The sequence below is a fragment of the Onychomys torridus genome, chromosome 23 (genome assembly GCF_903995425.1).
Source record: "Onychomys torridus chromosome 23, mOncTor1.1, whole genome shotgun sequence".
In the NCBI taxonomy this organism is placed as follows: Eukaryota; Metazoa; Chordata; class Mammalia; order Rodentia; family Cricetidae; genus Onychomys; species Onychomys torridus.
In genome coordinates this window covers 9,394,222-9,422,162 of record NC_050465.1, presented here as the reverse complement: position 1 = coordinate 9,422,162, position 27,941 = coordinate 9,394,222, and the positions used below count along the sequence as shown (strand labels likewise).

The following is a 27,941-nucleotide window of genomic DNA, read 5'->3' as shown; positions in this document are numbered from 1 at the left end:
TCACTGTGTAGACTGTACATTTTTTATCTGCTGCTGATAGCTTGTTTTCCAGTCTTTAAGATATTAAGAAAGGATCACATGCCCCTCTTTCCTGTCCTTTCCTCCCTCCCCACCTACTTCTTACAGGCTTTGTTTCTGCTTTTTGCACGGCTGTGCAGACTGTAGTGCTCACGATGCCCTCTAGCCCTAACCCTCCTCGGCAAAGATTTCCTTTCCTCTCTTTCCCCCAAGTACTGGAGGTGGAATCCAGGCCTCTCCACAGTGAGCCCCACCAGCCCATCCCAGCTCTCAGCCTTGCCTGTTTGTTGCCAGTCTCCCAGCAGCCTTCCACCTGGAAGTTCTGCGTGCCTGACCATAAGCTCGGCAGCCTCTGTCCTATTCTGTTACTTCTGGTTGTCGTGGCTGGGAATTGCTCAGAAGCTCCCTCCAGAGCTGGCTGAGTTGGCCCCTGAGCCCCCTGGCCATGAAGCTGGCACTTAGAGCTTTCGCCTTGGGTTTGTGCTTTGGCGTAAGGATACCCCGCGGTGTCTGTGGACACCCAGGAGATAGCACTTCTCACCCCACCCACCACCCACCTGCCCTTACCCTGCTGCCAGACAAATGCTTATTTGTGAGTTCCATGCAGTTTCAGTCAAGTGCTGTTTTTGCTTTGGCAGACATCAGGTTATCCCTAGAGGCCCAAGGAGTCTTTGATCTGTGAATCTGGTAGGACTGCCTGCCTTGGACCCAAGTCTGCTCAGGTCCTAGAGACCAGAGCCTAGACATGCACAGCCTCCTCGTGTGGGCTACTCAGCTTCCGGGTCTGTCCATGCATAAAAGCCAGGAGGTTTTTGTTTTGGAAACAAGGTCTCATGTAGCCTAAGCTGACTTCTGTAGCCAAGAATTACTTTGATCCTGCTGCCTCTGCCTCCCAAGTGCTTGGGTTACAAGTGTGTGTCACGAAGCTGAAGATCAAACCCAGAGCCTCCCGCATGCTAGGCAAGTGCTGCACCGACTGAGCCACTCCATTTTCTCATTTTCCTGAGACAGCACCTGAAGCAACATTGCAGAGTCCATGCCCTCCTCGTGGCAGGTAAATGTTAGCTCCTGCGTTGCAAAGCACCTGAGGGATGAGAGAGGCACACCCAGGGGTGTGCCTGAGAGTCTCCAGACACTGTTAGATCAGAAGGACTCTGACCTAATCAAGGGGTTAGTCACTGGATGGATCATAATATGGTGGCATCATTAGGAAGAGGTGAAAGGTAGGTGGTGGAGCCTAGCTGGAGAAAATAGGTTAGGGAGTGTCCTTAGGGCCTTTATCTTGTCCTGGCTCTTCCCAGCATCCCCTTTGCTCTCTTCCTGGCCACTATGATGGGAGTCGCTTCACCAAACCCTTCTGGCCATGATGGACTGACACCTGAAACCTTGAGCAAAATTATCTCAGCATTATGCCGGCTATTCTGTCACAGTGGTGAGAACGCTGAGCAAAAACCCTCCTCTCCTGACTACATCAGCTTGTGGCATACACATTTGAAAATACAGGTGAGGGACTGGGGAGGTAGCTGGCTCCATCGGTAACGTTCTTGAATTCATTCCCCAGCACCTATGCAAAAAATGTGTGTGGCAGCATATTCCTATGTTGTGACTGTCCTCTGAGCCAAACAGCTGCCATCTTGAGGCAGTCGAGCTTTGCCCACTTGCAAAAGGGCATCACAGCTGGGCTCGTTGAGGGTGGGGAGACCCTCACCTGAGTAGCCACCCATCCCTACTACTGTTACATACAGCTGTTCCGTAATTGCACATGACCTCTCAACGGGCTAGAGTATATAGGCTGGGGGAGGCTAGAGGTGTTGGCCTTTGTGCTGTGGGAAAGCCCTCCCCTGCCAGGTAACGGCTTTCCAGGTGCAGTCTATCCACACCCTGAAAGTAACTGCTCATCTGCTCTCTGTAAGAAAGCCCAATAAACTCATTGGTTTACCAGAGTAAATTTTGGCAGAATCATGCCTACGTTTGCTTGGGGGACCTTCGGAGAGGGAATTGCCTGTGTCTCCCATGTGAAGGAGTTTTAGCAATAGCCCATAATCCCAGTGCTGAGGAAGTAGAGACAGATCCCTGGGGCCTGCTGGCCATTCATTCCAGCCAAATGGACATGCTTCAGATTCAGTGAGAGATCTTGTCTCAAAAAACAAGGTGGAGGAAAACAGTAAGGTGGAGGACCAGATGGCTCAGAGCCTAAAAGCACTTTGCTGCTGTTCCAGAGAACCCAAGTTCAGATCCCAGCACCCACAGGGGGCAGCTCACAGTTGCCTGCAGCTCCAGCTTCAGGAGATCCAACACTCTGACCTGGCCCCCACAGGTGTACACACACATAAAGAAATAATAAAATAAATATGTTTTTAAAATAAGGTGGAATCAGGAATGGTAGTGCTTGCCTTTAATACCAGCTCCTGCTGCAGAGGCAGGTGGATTTCCGAGTTCGAGGCCAGACTGCTCTACATAGGGAGTTCCAGGACAGCCAGAGCCACACAGAGAGACTCTGTCTCAAAAAGGAAAAAGGTGGAGAGCAATTAAGAAAGACACCTAGGCCAGTCAATGGTGGCTCACGCCTTTAATCCCAGCACTCTGGAGGCAGAGCAAGGTGGATCTCTGTGAGTTTGAGGCCAGCTTGGTCTACAGACCGAGATCCAGGACAGGCACCAAAACTACACAGAGAAACCCTATCTTGAAAAACCAAAAAAAAAAAAAAAAAAAAAAAAAAGGACACCCAGCACCCAGCATCAACCTCTGGCCTACACACACACACACCTCACACAGACACAAATCGTGTTGCTGTGGTGTGGAAATGCCTGTCATCTTATCGCTGGAGAAGGGAGACAGGCAGATCTGAACCTTCCCTAATTAGCAAACTCTGGGCCAGTAAGAAACTGGGTCTCAGAATACAAGATGGAGAGGCTGGAGAGATGACTCAGTAGTTTAAGAGCATTTAGTGGGTTGTCCTCTGGCCCCCACAGGAGCACACACGTGCATGAGTACCTTGCACACAAACCCAAGTTGTATGGCTGGAGAGGCAGCTCTGTAGATGGGGCATTTACAGCTCTGGCCATACTCTTTAGCCACGTCCAGCATCTTACAATCTCCTGTTCTGACACCCTCTTCTGGCCCTTTTGGGCATCCACACATGCACATGAATAAAAATTACCCTTCACATGAGCTCTGATAGAGCTACAGCATCCCAGCCAGAAGGGGGAAGCAGGCCTTCAAGTCTGAGGAAGAGCTTCAGGAGAAGAGCTGTCACAGTACAGTGGGGGGCATGAGGGGCGGGGGTTCATGAAGGGTGAAGGAAAAGAGCCCCAGGTTCCCTTGGCTTCAAAGGATTAGGGAAATTACATCATTGTGCTGGTACCCTTAGATTGTGTCAATTCCCTTGAGATTCAAAGAACAAGCGAGGCTCTCTTACTGCAGGCTTTGGGGAGTGGGGCAGGATAGGGGTTGGGGAGGTAGGAAGCCGGAAGGCACTGATAAACTTCCAACTATAACTCAAGGACCTCTGGAAGGTAGAGGGGGCAGGCTGGCAGCTGCGGGGGGGGGGGGGGGTGGGGGTGGACTCAGCTGAGAGCTACAAGGTCAAGCACTCTATCTTTCCAGTTCTCCCCAGGGGAGGAGACAGCAGAGGAGCCTGGGATGATCTCTGGGGGAGGAAGCAGCTAGAGGGCCAGTTTCCAATTCAAGTTTAAGATTGTAATTTTTTTTTACTTATATTCTTTGATTCTGTTTCTCCTAAGCTGAAAATTTAAATTAAAATGTTACCCGATTGCATAGGATATATGTAGGATATATGTAATTATAATAATTTTAATGACAAGACTGCTGATTCAAAGTTGATTTTTGCTAGTCTATTAAAGACAAAGTTTAAATATGATATTAATTTCTGACTGTGCCATGACACCAGTTGGGTATATAAGTTCAGTTGTTTTGTTTCTAGGACTTGGTGGTTCTCTTAAGTTCATTTTGCTCATGTAAATCCCTGGAGTGGTTTTGTCAGAATTCCACAATAGGAGACGTCTGCCATCGCTCCCTAATGCCAGCATTAGGATCATTTAATCTTTTGCTCATTAAATAGTAACATCTGAAGCCTTTTCAGTCATTCTGGAATTTTTCTAATTTGTTTTTTCTGATTGATTTCTAGAAGTGAGATTGCTACTCAGAGGGCAGATGCCTGGCTTGTTTAGTCGTGGCCCTTTCACCACGGGGTTCCACACCCTAGTGCATGGGCAAGGTGCCCACCCCCAAGAGCAATAGGGTATTGAACGTGCCTTTGGACCAGTGACAGGTGAGACGTTGAGTAGTTTGGGTTTGTATTTCTCTTGTGTTTTGTTTTTCTTCTTGACACAGAGTTTACAAACTTCTTTGAATTAGGGATATTAATCCTAATCCCCTTGCTTTTAAATTACACTTTTTTATTCGGGTAAAATGCATGCAACACAAAAGTGAACGTTTTAATCATCACAGAGAATCTAACTCAGTGTGATTTAGTGCAGTCCTCAGCTGTCACCTCTACTTACCCAGCTCGGATCACAGGGGAAGCCCACACCCACCGTACCCTGTTCCCCCCACCCAACGGCACTCAGGACCAGCACGTTGGAGAACATTCCGAGTGCACTTATCTTAGATTTATAATGGTATGTAGGAAGGTTTTGTTCACTCCTCAGTTACAAAGGAATTCACAGAATTGGTTTTCTGGTATTGCCTGCACTTTACACTGGCCTTTGCTCTGCTGGCCACATTGGTCTTGGTGCAGGGGGGGTCACAATGCAGATCTGCCAGAGTTGTTTCCAGGCATGAGAAGACACTTTTCCATCAGACAGAACTTTCTAGGCATTGAAGTCTGACCCTGGGTTATTCACATCCCTGGCATTCCAGCTTCGGATTGTGCTAGAGCCTCAAGGTTGAGTGTGTCAAGTAGGTCTCTCCCATTTCCCTTCACTGGGGGTGGGTGGGAGTGGTTCCTGGCGCACATGCTGGCTCCCCTGCTCTCGTGTGCACTCTCTCCCCTTCCCCCCTTTCATGAATTCTGTAATTGTCTTGATTAAAATAGAAAGCATCCTGTTTTATAAGGACTGCATCTGGTTTGTGAATGCCCACCTGGAGGGCTGTCCAGTCAGCTGGTTCTCTGCTGGCCTTTATGTCTGCTCCGCTCTGTCTTGTGCCTTTAAGGTGTTTTTAGAGCTGGCCTCATATAGGTTTTCACAGCTCTTGTTTCATTTCTGTCTCCAACTTTCCTCTTTCTGCTGCTGGAGTGTGTCATACCCCCACTGTGTCCTCTTAACTAAATGCGCACACTGATCTCTGTACCACTTTGAGCCTGTGCTTTTCTGAGTTCTTAGTGTTGAACATTTACTTTCTTGTGTTGGAAGTAAACCAAAGGATTTGATCCAAGGACATAAGGCTGGAAAGGCAAGACCACCCACACATCAACATGGCCTTTTCTTTCCCTCTCTCCTACCCTCCCCACTTCCTTCCACCTGCTCTCCACCAGGCAGCAAATGCCAAGGCAGTACTGCACAGTGGTCACATACAAGGGTTCCACCCCAAGCCAGACTTCACACCGCCACCCAGAGGCCCCCAGGATACCCTCCTGGGGGCTTGGAAGCAGGGGGTAAGCAGGTAGGAATTTAGAGGAAGGAATGAGCCAAGAGAACGGCAGGGCCTAGAGGTGGGTGGCAGGCAAGTATGGGGCGAAGACAGGCAATGGGGGAGGGGCTGAAGGACCTCTGACACCGAAATTTGGGGGGGTCCCTGGAATTCTCGCCTCATCAGGAAGCCAGACGACTAGAAGACTTTTCAGTTCTCAGTCCCAACCTTATTGTAGATGGAGGAAAGCCAAGGCTGAGAGGCTGGGTATCCTTCCAGTCCTACCCTAATGCCTGAGCAGGAGTCAGTGAGCCTTGGGGAATAACCCTGCCTCAGGAAGCAGTGGGTCCTTCCTGGGGCTCCTGCACCACGGTGAGATTGGCCTGGAGGCAGACATACGTACTGAGCCTAAAGACGTGAGCCGACTCAGTAGTGAGGTGAAGCACTACTTGCCATGGGAAGCAGAGTCTGTTGTCTAGGACCACTCACTAGACCCAATGTCCCCAGCTTCCTCAAGGCCTTCCACACAACTTCAACTCCTGCTGTCCCTTTAACAGGAGACCCCTGTGAGACCAGTTCAGCCTGTGCCATGATCCAGCCACTGGTGAGGAGAGACTGGGCTGGATTTAGCAACCTCAACTCTGGCTGAAGAAGGTAGTCTCTATTAGAGCAGATATGACTTTGAAGGCTTCTGTGGGATGCTAGAGCTGAGAAATTGAAGCCCCCTGTGTTCATCCTTTTCTGTCCTCATTTTGTCCTGCATAATTAGGAGTACCCCACTATTTGCATGGAAATACATTTGGAGAATGCCCAGGTCACCAGAACCTGGCCTTCCCTATTTTTTGAATATCTCTATTGCCACTTCCCACTCTGGACTAGCACAGAGCTCTCTACTGTTAGGCAGGCATTAGCACCTCTAAACCTTGGCTGGAGAACCAACATCAGAACCCTCCCCTCTTGTGCCATCAGACCACATCATACCTCTGTGGTTACTAAAGTGGGCCACAGAACATCATCCTACAGTGGCTCTCCTACAGTAAATGGTTTATTGCCTCATTGCCCACCAGGGGGATGTGAACCCCATGTGGCTTCAGGGCTTCTTTCTACAAGACCTTCCTCGGCCTGACACACAGCTCACCCCAACACACACAGCCGGGCAGGGGACAGGTTGCTAGGCTAGATCAAGTCGAAGGACGGGCCCAAGGAGATACAGGGCAGGGCATGTTCAGCCAGCACTACAGGTCTGGCGGGGGCTCCAAGACACCCATGGCCTGATTTAGATAACTAGCGTCAAGGAAAGGCTGGATGTGGGGAGCCAAGTGAATGCGTAGAGAAGATGAAGTCCTGAGTGAATGTGTATTGTTTGACACAGCCGTGAGGCATGGAGCCATGTCAAGGGCTCCATGCCTCAGACCCATGGAAAGGGAAAACCTTCCTTTGGTCTGACTGAATGTTCAAAGTATGTGCAAGTATGAGCGTTTATGAATGATTGGCAGCGTGTACAAAAACTAGCAATGGCAGCTTCCCCTCCGAGATGTTACAGCTTAAGACTGCACCTACAGATATCTCCTACCAAGACTAGCCAACCTTTCCCTGGGCTGTACATAATAAATATGCCGAGGTTCCAGGTTGTCGCAGCTCCATCAGAGTGTGCACAGCCTGCCCGTCCCCAGCTTTTCTCTATGTGTGACTGTGTGTTTCTTCTTCATTCCCTCACAGCCTATCTAGTTATGTCAAGTCCAAAGCCACTCAGGATACAGCAGTTAGAGGAGGATGGTAGACGTCTGGTACACCATGAAGGACTGGGCTTCCTGAGTCTTGAGTTCTTGGAGGTCCCAGCAGGTGATGTTTAGCAGTCCCATGAGGACAGATACAAAGAAATCAGAGTAGGGTCTCACACTCCACTGGGTAGAACTTTATTGGGGTCCAACTTGTGCAGACCACCTCATCCACAGGATCTCTTGTTCATTGGTCAGGTGAACTAGCCTGGATCCCTACACCCCTGGTCCCTGCCACAGAGGACCCATTGTGAGTTAGGGACACCTTCTTCATCTAGACATAGCCTAAGCACAGCAGCACAGGAGCCTTCTGCTCTGCCTTTAGGGACAGTGAGCATCCCTGACTCCTCCTGCATTAGCCAGAGTCACCTTCAGATGAACAGGACCCGCTTCCCACAAGGACTGAGGCCAGCTCATGTCCTGGGAAGGCCCCTTCCTGGGGTGGGGCCTGGAACGTCCCTTTCTCCAGGGCTGAGCACTGACCCTGGCTTTCTGGGAGGAGTTCCCAGAGAAGAGCTCCGGCAGACACTGAAGCCAGCTCCAGACTCGGAGACAGCCTTCTCCACTCACCCCTCCCGGAGGCCAGGGTCCACAAAGGAATGGGGTTGGGACAGGGCTCCAGGGACTGGATGCTCCCAATTTGAGTGAGGGAGGTGCTTTGCAGGCTGTGGGCCCCTTGGGTTGGGCCCAGGGGCTCTAGGAGCAGCCCCCGCCCTGGTGGGCAGCTCATCTCTCTGGCAACAACAGGAAAAATGCAGCCTTCAGGAAGCGGCCAAAACTGCAGAGCGTGGCCACCAGCCAGTGGGAGCGGAAGCCAGGGTCTGTGCTGACCACACACTTGAGGACATCAGTCTGGGAGGAAAAAGGGATAGTTAGCAAAGCCAGTCAACCCCAGGTTCCTAGTACCTTGCTCTAGAAAAGTGTCTTCTCAAGTCCCAAAGGGAACATACAAAGCTGTTTGAGAAAGGAGGGCTCTAGTCCATCTGAATCGAAACTTGAGCAGGATACCTAAGCGTTGGCGGAAGGTCTCAAATCAGACGTCCTTGCCTACCCATTTTATAGGTGAAACCGGGATTCTGGATGGAGCACATCCTCCATGCCCAGTTCTCAAAAGCATCTTTGGCCAACCATGTAGGCAGTAAGGCATGGAGACTAGAAGGGTCTGTCCTGACATCCACCCCTCTAGGTCTTGCTTCCTGAGAATGGAGAAAAGTGGGGCTCCAAGGAGAGTGAAGTACTTTGGGCAGTACTGAAATCTCCCTGTGAGACTACCTGTTGGCCTCTTTCTGCCAGGCACCTGGGAGCAGCAGGGAGACAAGAGTTCTGGGTCTGGGGTCCTATCAGTGTAGGCACAGAAGAGCCAGCACCTGCCTGCGTCTCAGAACAACCCCGAGTCCTGAAGCCCTTGCCCACAGCCCCCACCCTCTATCCCACGCCACCCTTCCGTTCTTGTACTAACACTCCAGTGTTTACCACACCACGCCCCTCCCAACACCCCACCCCAAATCCCAGCTGATGCTAAGGCTCACCCATCCGCCACGCCTCCGAAGCCAGGTCGCCAAGGTCTTGCGCACAAATTCCCCCAGGCAGTCAACCAGGGCATGAACCATGGCAGGCTGAGCCTGCCGGACACAGTCCACTGCCAGCCCCGCAGCCACTGAGTACAGGGACACTACCTTGCCCCATGTGATGCCTAGAGGGAGATAGTTGCTGATCAGACCCAAACTGGTGTTCAGCCCATAGGGTACCACGGAAAGCTGAGCTTCTCCGAGCTACTTTCTTGCCCACCATCAGCCGGTGTGACTAGTAATGACTATGGAGCCAGGACCCTCCCTGCAGGCCACCACCACAACAGGCTACTTGGTCAGATGTCCTGGTGCGGCTTGACCATCATCCCCAGCAAGTCAGATTTTCTCTCTTAGCCTGTTCTCATTTAGATGGAGGTTCCTAGCTTCTGGGGCATACCTGCTGGAGCCTAGGATGAGACCAGCCTTACCCACATCTGAAAGAGGTGTCCACAGGAAAGCCATGTAACTCAGCACAGTGGGGCTGGACTGGCTCGGAACTGGGTGAGGAGAACAGCAGGCAACTTCTAGGGTGTGTCCAACCCTGTTTTGTCTGCTACTCTGAACCTTGATACCAGGGCAGGCGGTCAGGGCCTATCCCATACTTGCTTTATAAAAAAGCCACGGCCCACAGGAAGACTTTCCTAGGCTGCTGACCTGCCGGGAGGCATAACTAAAATTCTGAAGTAAGATGGATGAGCAACGTGTGGGGGATTACTTGCAGTACCTTAACATACAGGAATTCAAGGGCTGGGGAAATGGCCCAGGGGCTAAAGTATTTGCTATGCGAGCCTGAGACCCAGAGTTCAGATCCCGGTAACCCATATAAATGCTGGGTGGGTGTGCCAGCCCACCCTCCCCAATTCTGGCCTTGGAAGACCAGAGCAAGCTGGTTAGCAAGACTCCCCCATCAGCAAGCGCTGCATATGACTGAGAAATCCTGCTTCAGTAAATTAGACTATGGAGGATAATGCCCAGCGGCACCCTTGGGCCTCCGTATGGATGTGTACGCAGATGTGCCCACAGACATGCAAAGCCTGTATACACAAATGAAAATGGAAAAAATACAGGAAGTTTGTAGTCTAGCACCAGGACTGACAAAAAAAGAGTCACGTCCTGGCATGATGGCAGCGTCTTTGCGGCAGAGGCAGGAGGATTAGAAACGAGTTCATTCCAGGTCATCCCCAGCTGCATACAGTTATCTCCAAAGGCGGAGCTGGAGATATGCTCAGTAGTTAAAGAGCTCATAATGCTCTTCCAGAGAACCAAGTTCAGTTCCCGGGGCCTACAGACCTACAGTAAGCGGTCCACGACTGCTGTGACTCCAGCTCGGGGGGAGATGAAGCCTCTGACCTCCAGGTCAGACCTGAACACACACACACATATCCACACACAGGAACACACACACACACACACACACACACACACACACACACACACATAATGAAAAAACACTTAAAATATATCATATATATTCAAACATTAAAATATAAAATATTTATAAATATTTAAATACTTATATAGTTAGTAGTATAAATATTTTAAATGCTATTAAAATATCACAAATAAAATAAATCAGCTGGGCATGGTGTGTGCGCCTTTAATTCCAGCAGTCAGAAGGCACAGGCAGGCGGATCTACAGAGCGAGTTCCAGGACAGCCAGCACTACACAGAGAAACCCAGTCTCAAAAAAAACAAACCTAAAATAAATGAATTAATAAATTCAAATAAATCTTTGAGAAAGCGGGGGTAGGTGTGGTAGCGTGGCCCTGTAATCTCAGTATCAGGAAGCTGAGGCCAGATGATCTAGAGATTGGGGGAAGGGGCAAAAAAGTATAAATAAAACATTAAGCATTTGAAGAAATAAAATCTATTTCCCCTTGTTAACAGCAGGGGAGGATACATTAGAACAAGATGTAATTGTGGTCCTACGATGTTAAAAAGCTTCAGGGGTTGAGGAGTCAGCAGAGTGTTGGCTGTGCTAACATGAAGACCTGACAGCACCTGTATAAAAAGCCAGGCATGCTGGCATGCGCCTGTTAACCCCAGTGCTGGCATCAAAGAGATGCCGGGATGATACAGTCAGGAGGATTCTTAATGCTTACTGGCCGGCCAGCCTAGTCATGACCTCCAAGTTCAGTGAGAGACTGTCTCAAAAAAAAAATAATAATAATTGAGGGCTGGAGAGATGGCTCAGAGGTTAAGAGCACTGACTGTTCTTCCAGAGGTCCTGAGTTCAATTCCCAGCACCCACATGGTGGCTCACAACCATCTGTAATAAGATCTCTTCTATATACATAATAAATAAATAAATCTTTAAAAAGATAATAATAATTGAAAGATAACTACTAAAGAAGATACTCATCATTAACCTCGGACCCACATGCTCGTGCACACATACACACACTGGGAAAGACGAGGTAAGGGTTCAGGTAACTGCATTTGACAAGACCCGAAAAGCACACACAGCTTAGCCACAGGCCCTGTGAGACGCTAACCTAAGAGTGGCATTTATAGACCGTGAAATTCCCCTCAACCCACCTTCACACAGCACTCAGAATAACCTCTTACCAATGCATGCGTCAGCACACACATGTTCACCACAGTCCCATTCACAACAGCCCAAAAGGAAAACTAAATGCTTGTTAGCCAACTGCTGGGATCCTGCAATGGCCCTTTGATATAGCCAATAGCCTGCGTGGTTCTGATGACTGCCACCGCACAGCAAGGGAAAGGAACCAGACACAAAAGGGCACAAATACTGTGCCGGTCCACCTATAGAAAACACAGGCACACCCACAGAGTCAAGAAAAAAAATGCTTCACAGGGGTCTGGGGGTGAGGGACAGAGTGTGGCTGCTGATAGTCTGTCCTCAGGATTAGGACAAACAGCATTCTGAATGTGCTAAATGCCACCAAACCTGACATTTAATGTAGCTAAATGTACAGTACATGGATGTTTCCTAAATAAAAAGGAATGAGAGAGGGAGAGAGAGAGAGAGAGAGAGAGAACACGCAACCTCCTGAAATCAGCCAGTGCCGCACGTCTGCTTCTAACTCCCCCATAAGAGTGACTTGCTATTATTGCACATCTGCTTCTTTGTTTTTTTCTTTTTTTTTTCCTTTTTTTTTTTTTAATTGGTTTTCCGAGACAGGGTTTCTCTGTGTAGCTTTGTGCCTTTCCTGGAACTCACTTGGTAGCCTGGCTCTGCCTCCCAGGTGCCTGGGATTAAAGGTGTGTGCCACCACCAGCCCCGCCGCACATTTGCTTCTACCTCCCCCATAAGAATGACTTGCTATCTCTTCAGAATAAACCCAAGTCTGAAATCCCAGCTGAGCTCCACTCTGGCATCAGTGGCACCCATGTCACCGGCAGGACACAGCCCTAGTGCTCTGCCTGCTGAGCATCCTAGGCCAGAAGGTTCCTGCTCAGGGCCAATGGGAAACAGCGCCCATGGCCAGGCCTTGGTGCCGGTCACATTATCACAGGATGCTCTGCTGTGAGCTGTGCCCTTGATGTGATGGAGATATAACATGTCACCTGCAGAGTGCCCCAGTCCGTCACAAGAACTGAGGACCTTAATGTCCTGTTAAACAGTGTGCTTTGCAGGGAGGCATCGGCATCGGCGGCGGCGGCGGCGGCGGCGGCGGCGGCGGCGGCGGCGGCGGTGGTGGTGGTGGTGGTGGTGGATTCCTTTAATCCCAGCACTTGGGAGGCAGAGGCAGGAGGATCTCTGTGACTTTGAGGCCAGTCTGGTCTACAAAGCAAGTTCCAGGATGGCCAAAGGTACACAGAGCAACCCCTGTCTCGAAAAATCAAAACAAACAAACAAAAACAGCGCACTCCATGGGGTGATGACGTTCCCAGCAGAAGTGGCTGGAGAAGATGGTGTCCGGGGCACGTCTTGGGGAGCTCCTGCTTCCCTTGGGCTCGCGTATATTCACAATCTAATTCTGGAACATTTATTTAATTTTTTTTGGGGGGGGGGACAGGGGGTTATTTGATTTTTGAGACAAGGTCTCTATTATATACCTCTGGCTATCCTGGAACTTATGCTATAGACCAGGCTGGCTTCAAACTCAGAGATTCACCTGCCTCTGCCTCCAGAGAGCTAGGATTGAAGGCGTGCACCACCACACCCAGCCTGATTCATTTATTTGTAATGTGTGTGGGTGTTTTGTCTGAATGTATGTCTGTGCACCACATACATGCTATGCCCAAGGAGACCAGAAGAGGGCTCAGATAGCCTAGAAGAGGATAGAACTCCAGTTACAGCTGGCTATAAGCTGCCATGTGGTTGCTGGGAATTGAACCACGTTCCTCTGGAGGAGAAGTGTGTGCTCTTAACTACTGAACCATCTCTCCAGCCCCTATAATTCCAGAACATCTTGTCTCTCCAGGAGAAACCCCATATTCACTGGCGGCCAGGCCCTGCTTGCCCATAGCCACTGGCCATCATACCCCGATTCCCCATAGCCCCCCCCCCCTCCCCGGCAACTTTGAATCTGCTTTGTTATAGTTAACATATTCTGCACATTTCTCACAGATGGAATCTGTGTCTGGCACATTTAAGGTTCATCTGAACTGCACCCCCTCTTCATGGCTGACCAATATTCCACATCCACTTGTCAGTTAATGGGTGAATGGATAGTCACTACTTTTGGCTGTGTAAATAATGCTGCTGGGAACACACACAGGCAAGCTTCTCTGTAGGCATGGGCTTTATTTCTGTTAGGTATACATCTAGTCGTAGATTTGGTGAGTCATATGGAAACACCATGCTTCTCCCTTTGAGGACCTGCCAGGCTGTGAGCCATACTTACCACCAGCTATGGGGAAAGGCTGAGTTCCCCACATCCTCATCAACACTGAGCTTGTCTGGCATCCCAGTAAGTATGAAGCCATTCTGGCACACACAACAATAACTGTCGATGTTCATCATCTCATATGTGTGTGTTTGTCAAGTCTGCTGGAGCTTTCTGGCCTCCAGTGAGACGTGGCCACCCTGCATTCCCATGGCCTCTCTTCTCCCACCTCCTCCCCCGCAGCTTGGAGACAAGACGCTCAAGCGGCCACCCAGGGCTGGCATCAGCTGGGAAAGGCTCTGCCTCCCCAAGCCAGTGCCTCTCTGGTCTGCCTCCATGCTCAGGGATGGTGGACAGGGGGTAAGATTACTCTGACTTCTCCCCAGTTCACACTCACGACCACCCAGGACCCCAGTCCCTTTCTCCTGCTCACACCTACCCCGAAGGGAGGCCCAGCCTCTCCTGGCTTCACAGAAGCCATCAGCAGACCAGATCTGCAGCCTCAGCAGCAAAGTTCCCTATAAACCCCGCCATCCCTGGCTCATAAACCAGCCTGCTTGACAGCTTGGAGACAGACACCCCGGCGGCCACCCATGGCTGGCGTCAGCTGCAAAGCTCCAGAGAGGACAAGGGTGGTCCTCCACCCAAAAACTTCTGGCTGCTGGCTCCCACCAGGTGCCTGCAGGTTACCCTCAAGAAAGGGCCTGGAGTTTGCACATTAAACACCTAGTACAGCTTCTCCTACCCCATTCCACAGCCCTTCTCCGCCTCGCCCACTCCACCACCCACCCACCCACTCACTCCCCACAGCCCATTCCCCTGGCCCTGCATTTTTCAGTACAGAAGGCACACGGGCTGACCCTGATCTGTCGTCTGATGCTCCTCAAGCTGGCCGGGGCCACCCCACTCCTAGACAAAGACCACGCGGACCTGGCCTGAGTGACACATGTGGGCAACAAGGCATCTAGCAAGCAGGGCTCTAAGGAAAGAGCCCGGAACAGGAGGGTTTGGGGAGATGAGTCTTGCAGCCCCCTGCAAACCTGGGGCAGTGTCTAAAAGGCAAGCAGCAATAATGGGACCTGAGGCAAAGAGGGAGGAGGCTGCAGGAGCCAAGAGGAGTTAAGCCTTGCCTATCACTCACTTCTGGAGCAGAGAGGGAAGGCTGTGGGACAGCCCCAGATAAGCGTTGTGTCCTTAATCTCCTAAAGTTCCCTATAACCAGGCACACTCGTAGACTCTTAGGGATGCTCATTTTTTTGAAATGTCCCATGTGGATCCAGCTGTGGCAATTCAAGGGCCACAGTCACCAAAAGCCCAGGATATGCTGCTGCACTCCTGTAGAGAGTCACCGCCCAGCCAATGCTGGACCACTGCCAAACGGCAGGCCTGTGTCAGCAGCCCTCAGAACGGCCAGGAGCAGTGTTTATTGAGTAATCTCGATAATAGTAAAGATACACATAAACAAAGATCACCCAGCCACTCCTACTAACGCAGCAGCACAACTATACATCGCTGTTACTCCTGCACTGCCTTCTCCCATTAATCCAATCGCATCACTTTCAAAAACCACCCAATCACTTATATTATTAAATTCCACTATCACCTCAATTCCATCATAACAAGTTGTTACATATGTAACCCCTAACTCTATTAAAATACCCACCAACAAAACTCCCAACACCACCCAACTAGACCCTCAAGTTTCAGGGTATTCCTCCAGCCAGAGCAGTTGTATACCCAGTGGGATGGCTCAGAAGGTCAAGGCACCTAGAGCCAGGCCTGAGACTAATTCAATATCATGATGAAAGAGAGCCAGCTCCCAAAAGTTGTCCCCTGACTACAACATATGTGCCGTGGTTCAGTGCATGATCATGCGCAGATGAATGTGCGCGCGCGCGCGCGCGCGCGCACACACACACACACACACACACACACACACACACCAAATAAAAACGTAATAAAAAACAGCTGAGTGTGGTGGTGCACACCTTTAATCCCAGCACTCAGGAGGCAGAGGCAGGAGGATCTCTGAGTTCAAGGCCAGTCTAGTCTACAGAGTTCCAGGACAGCAAGGTCTACACAAAGAAACCCTGTCTTGAAAAACAAAAATTTCATTTAAAAAAAAAATGGCTGGCAACACCATGCACTGCTTTCTGAGCCAGCTCTTCGCTGGACTGGTCTGCTACACAGTTCAGAACAGCCCAAAGTGCCAGGAGGCTTGTATGATGGCAGTGACTTGGAACCCACAGAGCTGTGTCAGAAGACCCCAAGAATTTTCTACCCCTGCAAGCCTGATCCACAAATGTTGAGTCCCCTCCCAGAGACGCCTTGAGGAAACGGGCCAGACCTACCTGCCGAGAAGATGTGGCCAGCCACAGCAAGGAAGGCATCAGTCACCACGGGCTCGGACTGAAGAGAGATGTGTAGCTGCCGAGCCACATTTCGGTATACACTGGGGCGAATCTGCTCCAGCTCATCCCCTGTATGGGCACACAGTGGTTCGGGTCCTCTCACACCAGCACTGACCAAGACTCAATCCTGCACTGGATACACCTGACCTCACTTGACCTCCAAAGCTCACAACTTCCCCTTCACAGGGCCCCAATTCCCCACTTAACCTGTTTGACCCCCACCCCCTCACCTTATCTTACTTCATTTGACTCTCCCAACCTTGGCCCCGTGAACAAGAGACTGGGGAGGCTGTGGAACCTCCAGCCCCCTAAGGCAAGCTGGCTGGGCCAGTGGGGCAGGAATCCTGCAGTGGTGCATGGGCAGAGCCTGCTCAGTGACTCACTGCAAGGCAGACAGGCCCATGAGCAAGTGGATGGGCTGAGCAGGAGGAGGGACCAGGCGGGAAGGCAGGACCCAGCATGGAGAGGGGCTTGGCTGGAAGACCACAGGTATGTAGTCACCCGCTGCTGCCCCACAGGATTGTCCTGGCTGAGGCCCTGGCATCATTGGTAATGGCTCAGTGAACTGACTTAGGCTGAACCCAGGCCCTGGGACAATGGTACCACCCACATGCCAACAGGAGCTCCTGGTGCCAAATGGGTGTGTTTTTATTTGGTACTACATCAGCCCAGCCACAGCTGGGCCAAGGAGGATGCCTGCCAGTCCCACCTGCCCCCCTGGGCGGCAGTGCCCTTGGCAGCCTCGTGCACGCTCAGGGGAAGGTGATGCCGGGAATTCCACACAGCCTCTGATTGGGTGTCCCCGGCCCAGCCACTTCCCGAGCCAAAGCAAATAGGGAAATGCTGCTGCCGCCTGTCCTGTCCCAGCGATAAGGGTGCCCACGTCATCCCTGAGGCCAGCTGCGCTCTATCTAATTAATTAAGATCTGGACCCGGGTAGAATCAGGAGGAGGGGCCAGGGGATGAAGAGATGGTATGGAAATTCCCAAGGCTGGCCTGGATGTTGCCAAGGATATGCCCCCCCCCAGGGGGTAGCTCTGGAGACTGACCCCAGGGGACTGCTCAGGGATTCAAGCTGGGCTGCTTCCTGTTTGTGGCTGGGGTCATGCTGGGGGTCAGGGAGCTATGACTGTGCTTACTTAGAAAAATTCACCCTGAATACTCATGACAGCCCCGAACATAACCTGAACAAGAAAATACTGGGATCCAAGTTCTCTCTCTCTCTCTCTCTCTCTCTCTCTCTCTCTCTCTCTGGGAATCCCCATGGTTGTCTAGAAGGGTCTGAACCCCCGAGTGTAGGAACAGGACTGAGTGATGGAAAAAACGCCTTATGTTACTGAGTACTCAGAGGGCTACTGCTGAGCACAAGGCTTTGCACCTGCTCCTTTCCACAGGCCAGTGGTCAAGCCTCTGAGGACCTGCCATAGCCATAAGGATTGAGAAGACAGAATTTGAGTGGGTCAGACCCAAGGCAAGACTTCCTGCCACTCCAGTGGCCTGGGGGCTCTCAGGAGGCCAACATGTCTTTTCTCCAGCACACAGCCCATGTTCCTTGAGGTCATCACAGCACAAAGATGCAGGGCCTATATAAAATAGCATGTACCTCATCTCCCAGGAAGCCAGGTCTTACAGGGCTCCCTCCAACCACTCACATCCATACACCTATTTGTTTGATCTCTGCTATTTACCCCCCCCCCCCCCCCCCATTCCCTTGCACAGCCCCAGAACAGCCCCAGACCCCAGTCTGGCTGGGTAAGGTGAACTGTCCAGTATCAACGTTTGCCTATCCTTCCCTTCACGCGTCCAGGCCTTAGAGGAGCTAAGGAGAGTCACTGAGCTATGTGTGACCCACAAAACAGTGTCCCAGATGTCCTTCAAGAAGGCCCTGGGGGGCCTTCCCATCAAGGGACACAGCAGTGGATGTCGGATCTCAGCCAATAACTGAAAGGCCCATTTTCCAACACAAACATTGGGACACGTGGTCCCACAAAGGATTTTTTAGTCCAGCAGAGTACAAGGGTCACAATAAAGTTTAGCTGCTAAAATACTACTCTTTTCCAGAGCTTTCTGTAGTTTACGACAAGAATGTCTGTGATCTGGGCTAAGCAGGCATGGGGGGTTAGGGGCTGGGGACCTGGCAAAGGAGCCAGCAAGCAGGCAAGCCTGGGAGAGAACAGAGGAGCACCAACCTGGGTGGCCTGTCCTGCACCCCCACCATTCCAGACAGATTTGGGCTCCCACCCACGCACGCACGCCTCCTCTTTACCCCAGAGGGAGGGTGAGGCGTAGCCAAAGAGGGGCTTTGGAGAAGGGAATGTCTGGAGAAGGGAATGTCGGTGCAGAACAACTGTACCCCGCACCCCGAAACACAGCAGACAGGCCCATCAACCAGCTATGGTGGGGGGGCCGGGGCTGGGATTGTAGGGGCCCGTGACCCACACTCACCCAAGCGCAGCAGCACTGTGCACACCTCCGCTAGGCGTCCTCCAGGGGCAGGCGAAGCACGCTCTGGTGCGCTCCAGGAGAGGCCGGCGCGCAAAAGCCGCGCGTGCACGTACTCCCGGCCTAGCGCCTTGGCCTGGGCCACCAGCTCCTTGTCAGTGGGCGAGCGATCAAAGGCGTCCATGATCTCCGCAGCAAAGACAGAAGAGCGCCGCAGCACCTCCATGGCCGAAGCGCAGGCGAGCGGAACCACACCTACAGACAGACAAAGCACAGCCGGACAGCCTCTAGCCAAGTAGGGAAGGATCGCCCGCCAGGCAGGGAGACCTGGAGGCGCGGCGCGAGGCACAGCGGTCCCCACCGCGTGCGCCCGGGTCCAGCGCCGATCCAAAGCACACAGAGGCGGTCGGCTGGGCACCGCCCTCAAAAAAAGGGCCGGTTTCGGATAGCCTCTCGTTTTACACCCCAAGCTTTTAAAAATACAGTGGCACGTTCTTTTAGGTTCTAATTTAAATCACGCAGTTCCCAGCGGTGGTCAAGGGTTGGAAGCACCGCGGGAAAATGGCGATAGGTTCTGTGGTCACAGTGCTCAGGCTCGAGGAGCAGTTTGGGGGCGACGGAGGATGCAGAGCAGCCTGCGGCGACCAGGCGACAAAAAGGACCCTAGGGGCTCCTCCCGGCCGGGAAATCAACTCCCAAAGGAAAGCTCCAAACGGCGCGGCAATGCCTGGGCTCTGAAGCCACGCACCTGCGCACCTCGCAGGGCGGGTGTTTGTCCCCGGTGTCGCCGTTCCCATGGTGCTACATCCAGGAGACAGATGCCACGCCCGCCCGACTCACCTCTCCGGCCGCATGGCGCGCGGCGCGGCTGTGGAGTTCTGGTTTCAGGACCCGCTTGCCGCCGTCTCCGCCGGTCGAGACCCTTCCATTCAAACCCGCGAGCGCGCGCCCCGCCCCAGCGCCCGCCCCGTCCACGCCCGAGCCGAAGCGCAGGCCCCGCCGGTCTTCCCGCGCTCGCAGAAGTCCTGGTTTCGAGGGCTGCGGGAGGCGTACCGCGCGGACTCCCCGCAGGCGAGTGGCCAAGCCTAGGGCTTCGCCTTCTAAGGAAACGGCAACCCCCGGGGGTGGAGCCGCAGCCCAGCTCTGCCCAACGCCTCCCTGGTTTAAGGAAGGCCAACACAAGTTCTCGGGATGCGCCCGGGAACGCAGCCAGGCTGGAGCTGTCCCGACAGGCAGCGCGAAGAACATCCAGCCCTGACACCAACCCACTGGAGCGCACCAAGTTCCATTTTAGAATTGGCTGACTTATCTTTTCCTTAGTGCCTTGTAGAGGTTCCTTACAGATTCTGGATTCTTGCAGTTCTAGGGGATCCGATGCCCTCTTCTGACCTCTGAGGGTGGCAGGCACACATGTGGTGCACAGACATACGTGCAGGCAAACATTCATACACAAAATGTATTGGGGATTTAGCTCAGTGGTAGAGCACTTGCCTAGCAAGCGCAAGGCCCTGGGTTCGATCCTCAGCTTAAAAAAAAAATCACATACACAAAACAAAATTAAAAATAAGCAAATATTTAAAAATAGATTCTGGAATCTTGGCTTAATAGAAGACTTTGGAGTATAGTGGAGACTTGGGTTTGTGTTTGGTTGAAGATACTGCAAACAACCTCTCCCACTCTAGTCTGGTTTTGCTTCTAATGAGCTGGAGTTATTTATATCAAGTCCAACATATAATTTTTGTAGTTGGTTCTCTCTCATTAGGGTATTTTCCTTGGAGAGAAAAAGAGGGAGGGAGGAAAGAAGGGAGGGGGGCTGGTTTGGAACTCTGTGTTGACCAGCTGGTTCTACTTGTAGGGACCAGCATTCAAGTTGCCTCTGGAGTACTGGAGCACAGGTGCAGTGACCACACTCAGCCTCTCTTATTGATTTCTTTCAGAAACTTAGTTATTTTTAGGATTCATATCTAGGCCTATGATGTATCGCAAACATTGTGAACAGTGTGGTAGTGAGTCAGAGCTCTCTTTTTCCATTTGGATTTCCAAGAAAGTCGGCAGCATCTACCAGACGCCATAATTCTCCTTCATCTTTGGATCCAACTGTATAATTCCAGCAGCAGAATTTGCTAACTTAACCTGATTAACTTAACCTGAAATAAAATACACATTCTACTCTCTCTCTCTCTCTCTCTCTCTCTCTCTTATCAAAATAGAACATCTGAAACTATAAGCAAGTGTCAGCAAATGTCAAAGAGTTTAAATCATACAGTGATTATTCTCTGAATTAAACTAAAGCTAAATTACAGAAAAACTAATTAAAGTCTACAAATGCTTGGAAATGAAACACCACATTTATAATGAGGCAATAAATAATACATCACAATGGAAAAATTGAAAAAGATTTACCTATGTATTTTATTATATGGGTGTTTCATCTGCATGTACATCTGCACACAAGAAGAGAGCACTGGATCCCATGGGACTACAGTTATGAGCCACCATGTGGGTGCTAGGAACTGAACTCAGGACCTCTGGAAGAGTAGCCAGTGTTCTTTACCACTGAGCCTTCTCCCCAGCCCCCCTGCAATGGAAATATTTTCAAGTTAACACTGGTTAAAAAAACAAACACACAAAAACAAGAACAAAACAGTGTACATCCAATCTATGAGATGCAGCTAAAGCACCGCTTAAGGGAAATGTCTAACTTCAGAAAATGGGTTGAAAGTTAAAGCTCCAAGATCTACCTGAAGAAAAAGAATTATAAATCCAAAGATAAAATGAAATCATTTGGGGGGGGGGGTGCTGAGCAGGTGTGATGACTCATACCTGAGATCTCAGATGCCCTGGGCCAGCCAGGCAACCACCAGCCAGCAGACGCAGAAAAAAGCCCTGAGGCAAAAGGTAGATAAAGAGAAACTGGTTAATTTAAGTTAAAAAAAGCTAGTCAGAAATGAACCTTTCTAGACTGAGCATTCACAAGTAATAATAAGTCTCCATGTCATGATTTTGGAGCTGGTTGGTGGCCCAAAAGAAAGTCTGCCACAGAAGGCCCTATCTCAAAAAAAAAATGTTTTAAAAATAGAGTCTTGGGATGGCTTAGAAGATGGTGTTTGCCCCCAAGCCTGACTGACTTCAATATCTGGAAAACCTATGACAGAAGGAGAGAACCAATTCCCACAAGTTGTTCTCTGACCTCCACGTGCATGCCATGCCATGTGTATACCCCACACAAAAACAAGTACACACACACACACACATACACACACACACACACACACACACACACACACACACACAATCTTAAAAAAAATAAAAGGACAAAAGAAGATTGGATATACAAGTTCACAGTAATTTAAATTTTTAACTGAAACACGGTTTGTCAAAACTGACTCTGGAAGAAAAGAAAATCTGAACAATACGACACCAGTTAAATGTATTTAGCTTGTAAGAGTAGTCCCAAACTATTTTAGTTACTTTTCTATTGCCGTGAAGAGACACCATGACCAAAGCAACCTAGAAAAGAAAGCATCTAATTGGGGGTTCGCTTACAGTCTCAGAGGGTGTGGCCATGACCATCACAGTGGGGAAGAGGCAACAGGCAGGTGGAAATGACACTGGAGTAGTAGCTGAGAGGCAGAGAGACCCTCTGTGGGCTTTTGAAACCCAGTGACACACACACCTCCTCCAACAAGACACCATACCTTCTAATCCTTCCCAAACAGCTCCACCTACCACATATCAACATTTTTAGTTTCGTTCAGTTTGTGGGAGAAATATCAACAACCTTACGTGAGCCTACCCCCCAAATTTTCTAATGAGAAAATACTTCTCAAACTGTTTTGTAAGAATAATCTAACGTTGATATCCAAACCTGTCAAGCACACCACAAGAAGGGTAGGAAAGAGGTCGAAGTGAGGGCTTAGCGGTTGGCAGTTTGTACCCTTCTTGCAGCCGGCCCAAGTTTGAGCAGCTCACAACTGATAGAATTCCTGGACACTTCCCCAGCTACACAGCCACACATGCGCTGTCCAGTAGCCAAGCAAGGGGCTTAGTCATTCCAGGGCCTTATGTCCTATGTAATCTGTGCGCTGCGTGATCACATAATCTATGCGCACATGTGGTGTAGCTATGTAAGCCCTTATGTGCATGTGTGTGGGAATCCATAAAAAGCAGGTCGCAGACCCCTCTCCCTCTCTCTCCTTGTAGGACCATTTCCATAGGCCGAAGCACTCCCCTCTCTTCTTCCCCTAATAAACTCTCACAGTGGGTTTTGTTGTGCCTTGTGGCTTTTCTTAAATGGTAAACAGCACTACATAATAACTAACAACTGCCTGCAACTTCTGGGGGATCCAGTGCTTCTGGCTTCCCAGGATACCTGCACTCATGGGCACATGCCCCCACAAAGACACCCAGACATAGACACTACACACAAATTTAAAAATAAATAAACCAATAGTTTAAAAAAGAAAGTTGTGGGCCAGGAGTGTTGGCATATGCCTTTAATCCCAATACACGGTTGGTAGAGGCAGGAAGATCTCAATGAACGGTTTTTTTTTCCCCCGATTAAAAAATGTTTTTAAATTTTATATATATGGGTGTTTTGCCTGCATATATATCTGTGCACCACATGCATTCCTGGTGCCAGTGAAGGCCAGGAGAGAGGCACAGGAGAGGGGAGCTACAGACAGTAGTGAGCCACCATCATGCGGATTCTGGGACTTGAACCCAGTGCTCTGGAAGGGCAGTAAGTGCTTTCCAGTGTTGTGGAATGATCTTTTTGTACATTGTGAAGATGTGTCACTCTGATTGGCTTAATAAAAAGCTGAGTGGCCAATGCTAGGCAGGATTTCCAGGCACAGAGGATGCTGGGAAGAAGAAGGGGAGATGGCAGGGGATGCAGAGCAAGCAGTATGAGCCCTATGGAGATGAGGTAATAAAGCCATGAGGCAGAAAGTAAATTAATAGAAATGAGTTAATTTAAGTTATGAGAGCTAGTTAGAGACAAGCCTAAGCTATCAGCTGAGCTTTCATAATTAATAATGTCTCAGTGTCGTTACTGGGGGGCCAATGGTCCCGACGGAAAAAGTCCAACCACACTCCAGCCCTTCTGTGAACTCTTTAGCGCAGAGTTGAGTGCTGTGGCGAGACGGTCATGAATTTGTGAAAAGCATTCAAGCGTGGGATTCCAGTTCTAAGATAGGTGGAAACACAGAAAAGCTCAGCAGGGGGAAAGAAGCTAACCCAAAGGATGGATGAAGAAAGGGCGTAGGCAACCCTGAACCCTGGAGCATGACTGTAAGTCTTGGGGATTGACTTCTGACAAGGAAAGAGCTGCAGCCTGCAAACGTACAACTGTTCTCACACCTGCTTCCTTCTCTCCCTGTGTAGCCTCCGGCCCTTCCGGCCATGCCCAGTCTGTTTTCAACTGTGTAAAATGAGACCATGTTCTCCCACTTCCAGTCTCCTGCTGAATGAAGCTTGACTCCTGGCTACACAGGAGCAGGGGTGAGTCACTGGGTGGAGCTGATGACTGTCTCTCAGTCCAGGAGTGCAGAAAACAAGTCAAAAGCCAAGCCACCGCTGGGTGTGGCAGATGACACCTCTAATCCTAGCACTCTGGAGGCTGCATAGTGAATTCGAAGGCAGTCTGGGTTACACAGCGAGACCTTGTCTCAGATAGATAGATAGATAGATAGATAGATAGATAGATAGATAGATGGATGGATGGATGGATGGATGGATGGATGGATGGATGGATAGATAGATAGATAGATAGATAGATGGATAGATAAGCATATAAATAAACAAAGCCGGGCATGGTGGTGCACACCCTTAACCCCAGCACTCAGGAGGCAGAGGCAGGTGATCTCTGTGAGTCTGAAGAAGAGGAGCAAGCTGTGCTGCCAGGGCCTCTTCCCTGGGTGGTCTATGTCATCATATCCTCAAAGCCTGATATCTCTTGGTCACTTCAGGATGCTGGTTGACACTAAGCAGAAGTTCCAAAACCTGGTCTTTATTGGGCCAGGCCTCCTGTCTCTTAGAGTAGAGAACATCTCCTCCACGTGAAGTGCCCTGTAGCAGGATGAGCTGAGATGCCATCACATAACTGTGGAGAAAAGGCCCAGAGAGACACTTTGGAAGGAGTACTATTGTTGGTTGTCTCTTACTCTTTACACTTGTGGAAGGCCCACCACCCAGCTCCTAAATATATCACATGGGGGCTTATTCTTTACTATAAATGCCTGGCCTTAGCATGGCTTGTTTCTAGCCAGTTTTTCTTAACTTAAATTAGCCTGTCTACCTTTTGCCTCTGGGCTTTTACCTTTTGCTATTTCTATATACCTTTCTTTATTTTTTTACTCTGTGGCTTGCTTGCTCTGTAGCTGAGTGGCTGGTCCCTGGAGTCCTCCTCCTTCTCTTGCTCCTAGATCTTTTGGCTTTCTCTGCCTGCCAGCCCTGCCTATCCTTTCTCCTGCCTTGCTATGGGCTGTTCATCTCTTTATTAGACCGATCAGGTTTATTAGACAGGCAAAGTAACACTGCTTCACAGAGTTAAACAAATGCATCATAAAAGAATGCAACACATCTTTACATCATTAAACAAAAGTTCCACAGCATAAACAACACATCTTTAATATTCTACAACGGAGAACAGCAATATGTCCTCAGGTGAGAGTTGCCCATAGCTGTCCCCACTCTTCTCATGGTCTGCTTTGGTCCTTTAGACCATACAGGGGGCATAGAACCCCAGGCAACCCTCTCCTCCAGTCTTCAGCTACCTCCAGAGCATGTGTGGTCCACAGCACAGCACTGGAGAGGAGCTGTACTTCCAGGTTTCCAGAGGCACCATGGATTAGACACGTATAGACAGATGTAGCCAGGTCTAGGTGGGGCTGGATGGCAGGGTGATAGGGTAGGGATTGGGGAGTGTGGCAGGAAGCTCTGGAGTTCAGGATGAGATATGGTACGAAGAAGAGAAGTAATAGGTGATGTCCACAAGAACCTGACCCCTGGCTGGGCCCAGTGATGTCTGTTTTCACAGTCTGTGTCCGGGGAGGTCTTCACTGACCAGCTCTCCAGCTGCTGAGTGTGGGATGAGCTGTTTGCAGGATGACCATCACCACAGTTTCTGAAGTCTCCTTTCCCAATGTACCCTCAGATGGCTGCTTCCCAAGGCCCTTGGGGCTATGGCCGAGGTCCATGTCAGCCTCTCTCCCTCTGGACAGCCCTCCTTCCCACAAGCTTGTCTTTCAGGCCACCACATGCATAAAGCACTGAGAATGATGCTGTGTGTCTCTATATTGTTCTATTACCAATAAAGACTTGGGAGCCAGATACTGGTAGATCAAAGAAACAGAGGAGGAGTGACCAGCTGACCTTCTCTTTTTTGCCTGAGACCCAGCCAGAGTGTCTCTCCCCACATGTTCCAGACCAAAAAGATCAAGAATCTCACTGGGCGGTGGTGGCGCATGCCTTTAATCCCAGCACTCGGGAGGCAGAGCCAGGCAGATCTCTGTGAGTTCAAGGCCAGCCTGGTCTACAGAGTGAGATCCAGGACAGCAGCCTCCAAAGCCACACAGAGAAACCCTGTCTTGAAACCCCCCAAAAAGAAAGAAAGAAAGAAAGAAAGAAAGAAAGAAAGAAAGAAAGAAAGAAAGAAAGAAAAGAGATCAAGAATCTCTAAGTATAGGTGGATTTTTCATTAAGACTGTCAATCCCCCAATTGCTGTGGAATAATCTTTGTACACTGTAAATATTTATTGCTCTTGTTGTTAATAAAAATCTGGCTGGCCAATAGCACAGCAGGATTTTTGGAGCAAAGAGAATGCTGGGAAGAAGGAGGGGAAGTCTGAGAGGTTGCCAGGAGATGCAGGAGGAGCAAGACATGCTGGAGGACAGCTACAACCATAACCCACGTGGTAATACATAGATTAATAGAAATGGGCTAATTTAAGTTGTAAGAGCTAGTTAGGAATAAGCCTGAGCTATTGGCCAATCATTTATAATTTGTGTTAAGTCTCCCTGTTGATTATTTGGGAATTGGCAGGTGGAAAAGGAAAGTCTGTCCAATAATGACACAGAGACCTATTAATTATAAAAGCTCAGCTGATAGCTTAGGCTTGTCCCATTAGCTCTTATAACTTAAATTAACCCATTTTCATTAATTTACTTTCTGCCTCATCTCCATAGTGCCCATACAGTTTCCTCAACATCTGGCTGGTGATTTCTCCTTTCTTCTTCCCAGAGCTCTGTCCTCAAAAGTCTCACGTAACCTCTACCTGCCTAGCTAATGGCCATTCAGCTCTTTTTTTGTTTTGTTTTAAAGATTTTATTTATTTATTTCATCTATATGAGTGCTCCATCTGCATGTACTCCTTTATTCCAGAAGAGGGTATCAATTCCCACTACAGATGGTTGTGAGCCACCATGTGGTTGCTGGTTTTGAACGCAGGACCTCTGGAAGAACAGACAGTGCTCTTAACCACTGAGCCATCTCTCCAGCCCAGCCATTCAGCACTTTACTAAACCAATCACAGTAACACATCTTCACACAATGAAGGAATATCCCATGGCATCTAAGCCCCTCCCTACTCCTTCCTGTGCATCCCTCTATCCATCTCCCTGGGTCCTCTGTACATCTATGGCTAATTCTTGTCAACTAGTTGCTTGTTCCGCCTCCTGATTCAAGGTTAATTTTATTAACACAGTTTCACACAGTTCAATCAAATATCCCTCAACAGAACTCCTTTCCAATCTCCATATCAACTCCTAAGAGTAAGATCAGGTGACCCCACAATACACTGCCATGGTTCTCTCTCCCTCCCACCATCTTGGCCTCTCCTCTCGGTCACCAGTCTCTGCAGAGATCCTCTCTTTGAAGACTGGGAGCTTCTTCTGCCTCAGTTACTCATTTCTCCCTTCCAGAACATTCTTCCCTAGCTCTTACAATTCTTCCCTGTGTTATTTCCTCATAAAGGCCTGCCCCTTCTTTAGCTTCCCCGTCCTTGTCTTCATTAGTGTTACTTTGGCTGTGATGGAACACCAAGACCAAAGGCACCTCAGGAGGAAGGGGCTTATTTGATTTACATTTCCACATCCAACTTCATCATCAAAGGAAATTAGGGCAAGAACCTGATCAGATCAGGGACCTGGAGAAAGGAGCTGATGAAGCCATGGAGCTTGTTTATTATAGCTTACCCAACCTGCCTTTTCTCTCTCTCTCTCTCTCTCTCTCTCTCTCTCTCTCTCTCTCTCTCTCTCGCTGTTATTTAGGTTTTGTGGTTTGTTTTTGTTTTTAGGTTTTTTTCAAGACAGAGTTTCTCTGCGTAGCTT

General features: G+C 49.8%; 1 protein-coding gene across 1 annotated transcript; it reads right to left on the bottom strand.

The window, feature by feature from the left end:
• Positions 1-7,504: 7,504 nt before the first annotated feature.
• Bok (BCL2 family apoptosis regulator BOK) lies at positions 7,505-19,794 on the bottom strand. Its single transcript, XM_036173553.1, has 5 exons — positions 19,452-19,794; positions 18,615-18,866; positions 16,110-16,238; positions 8,918-9,081; positions 7,505-8,240 (listed from the first exon to the last, which is right to left on the bottom strand). The coding sequence occupies exons 2-5, from the start codon at positions 18,835-18,837 to the stop codon at positions 8,115-8,117; spliced, it is 642 nt and encodes a 213-aa protein (XP_036029446.1). The 5' UTR covers positions 18,838-18,866; positions 19,452-19,794; the 3' UTR covers positions 7,505-8,114.
• Positions 19,795-27,941: the final 8,147 nt, after the last annotated feature.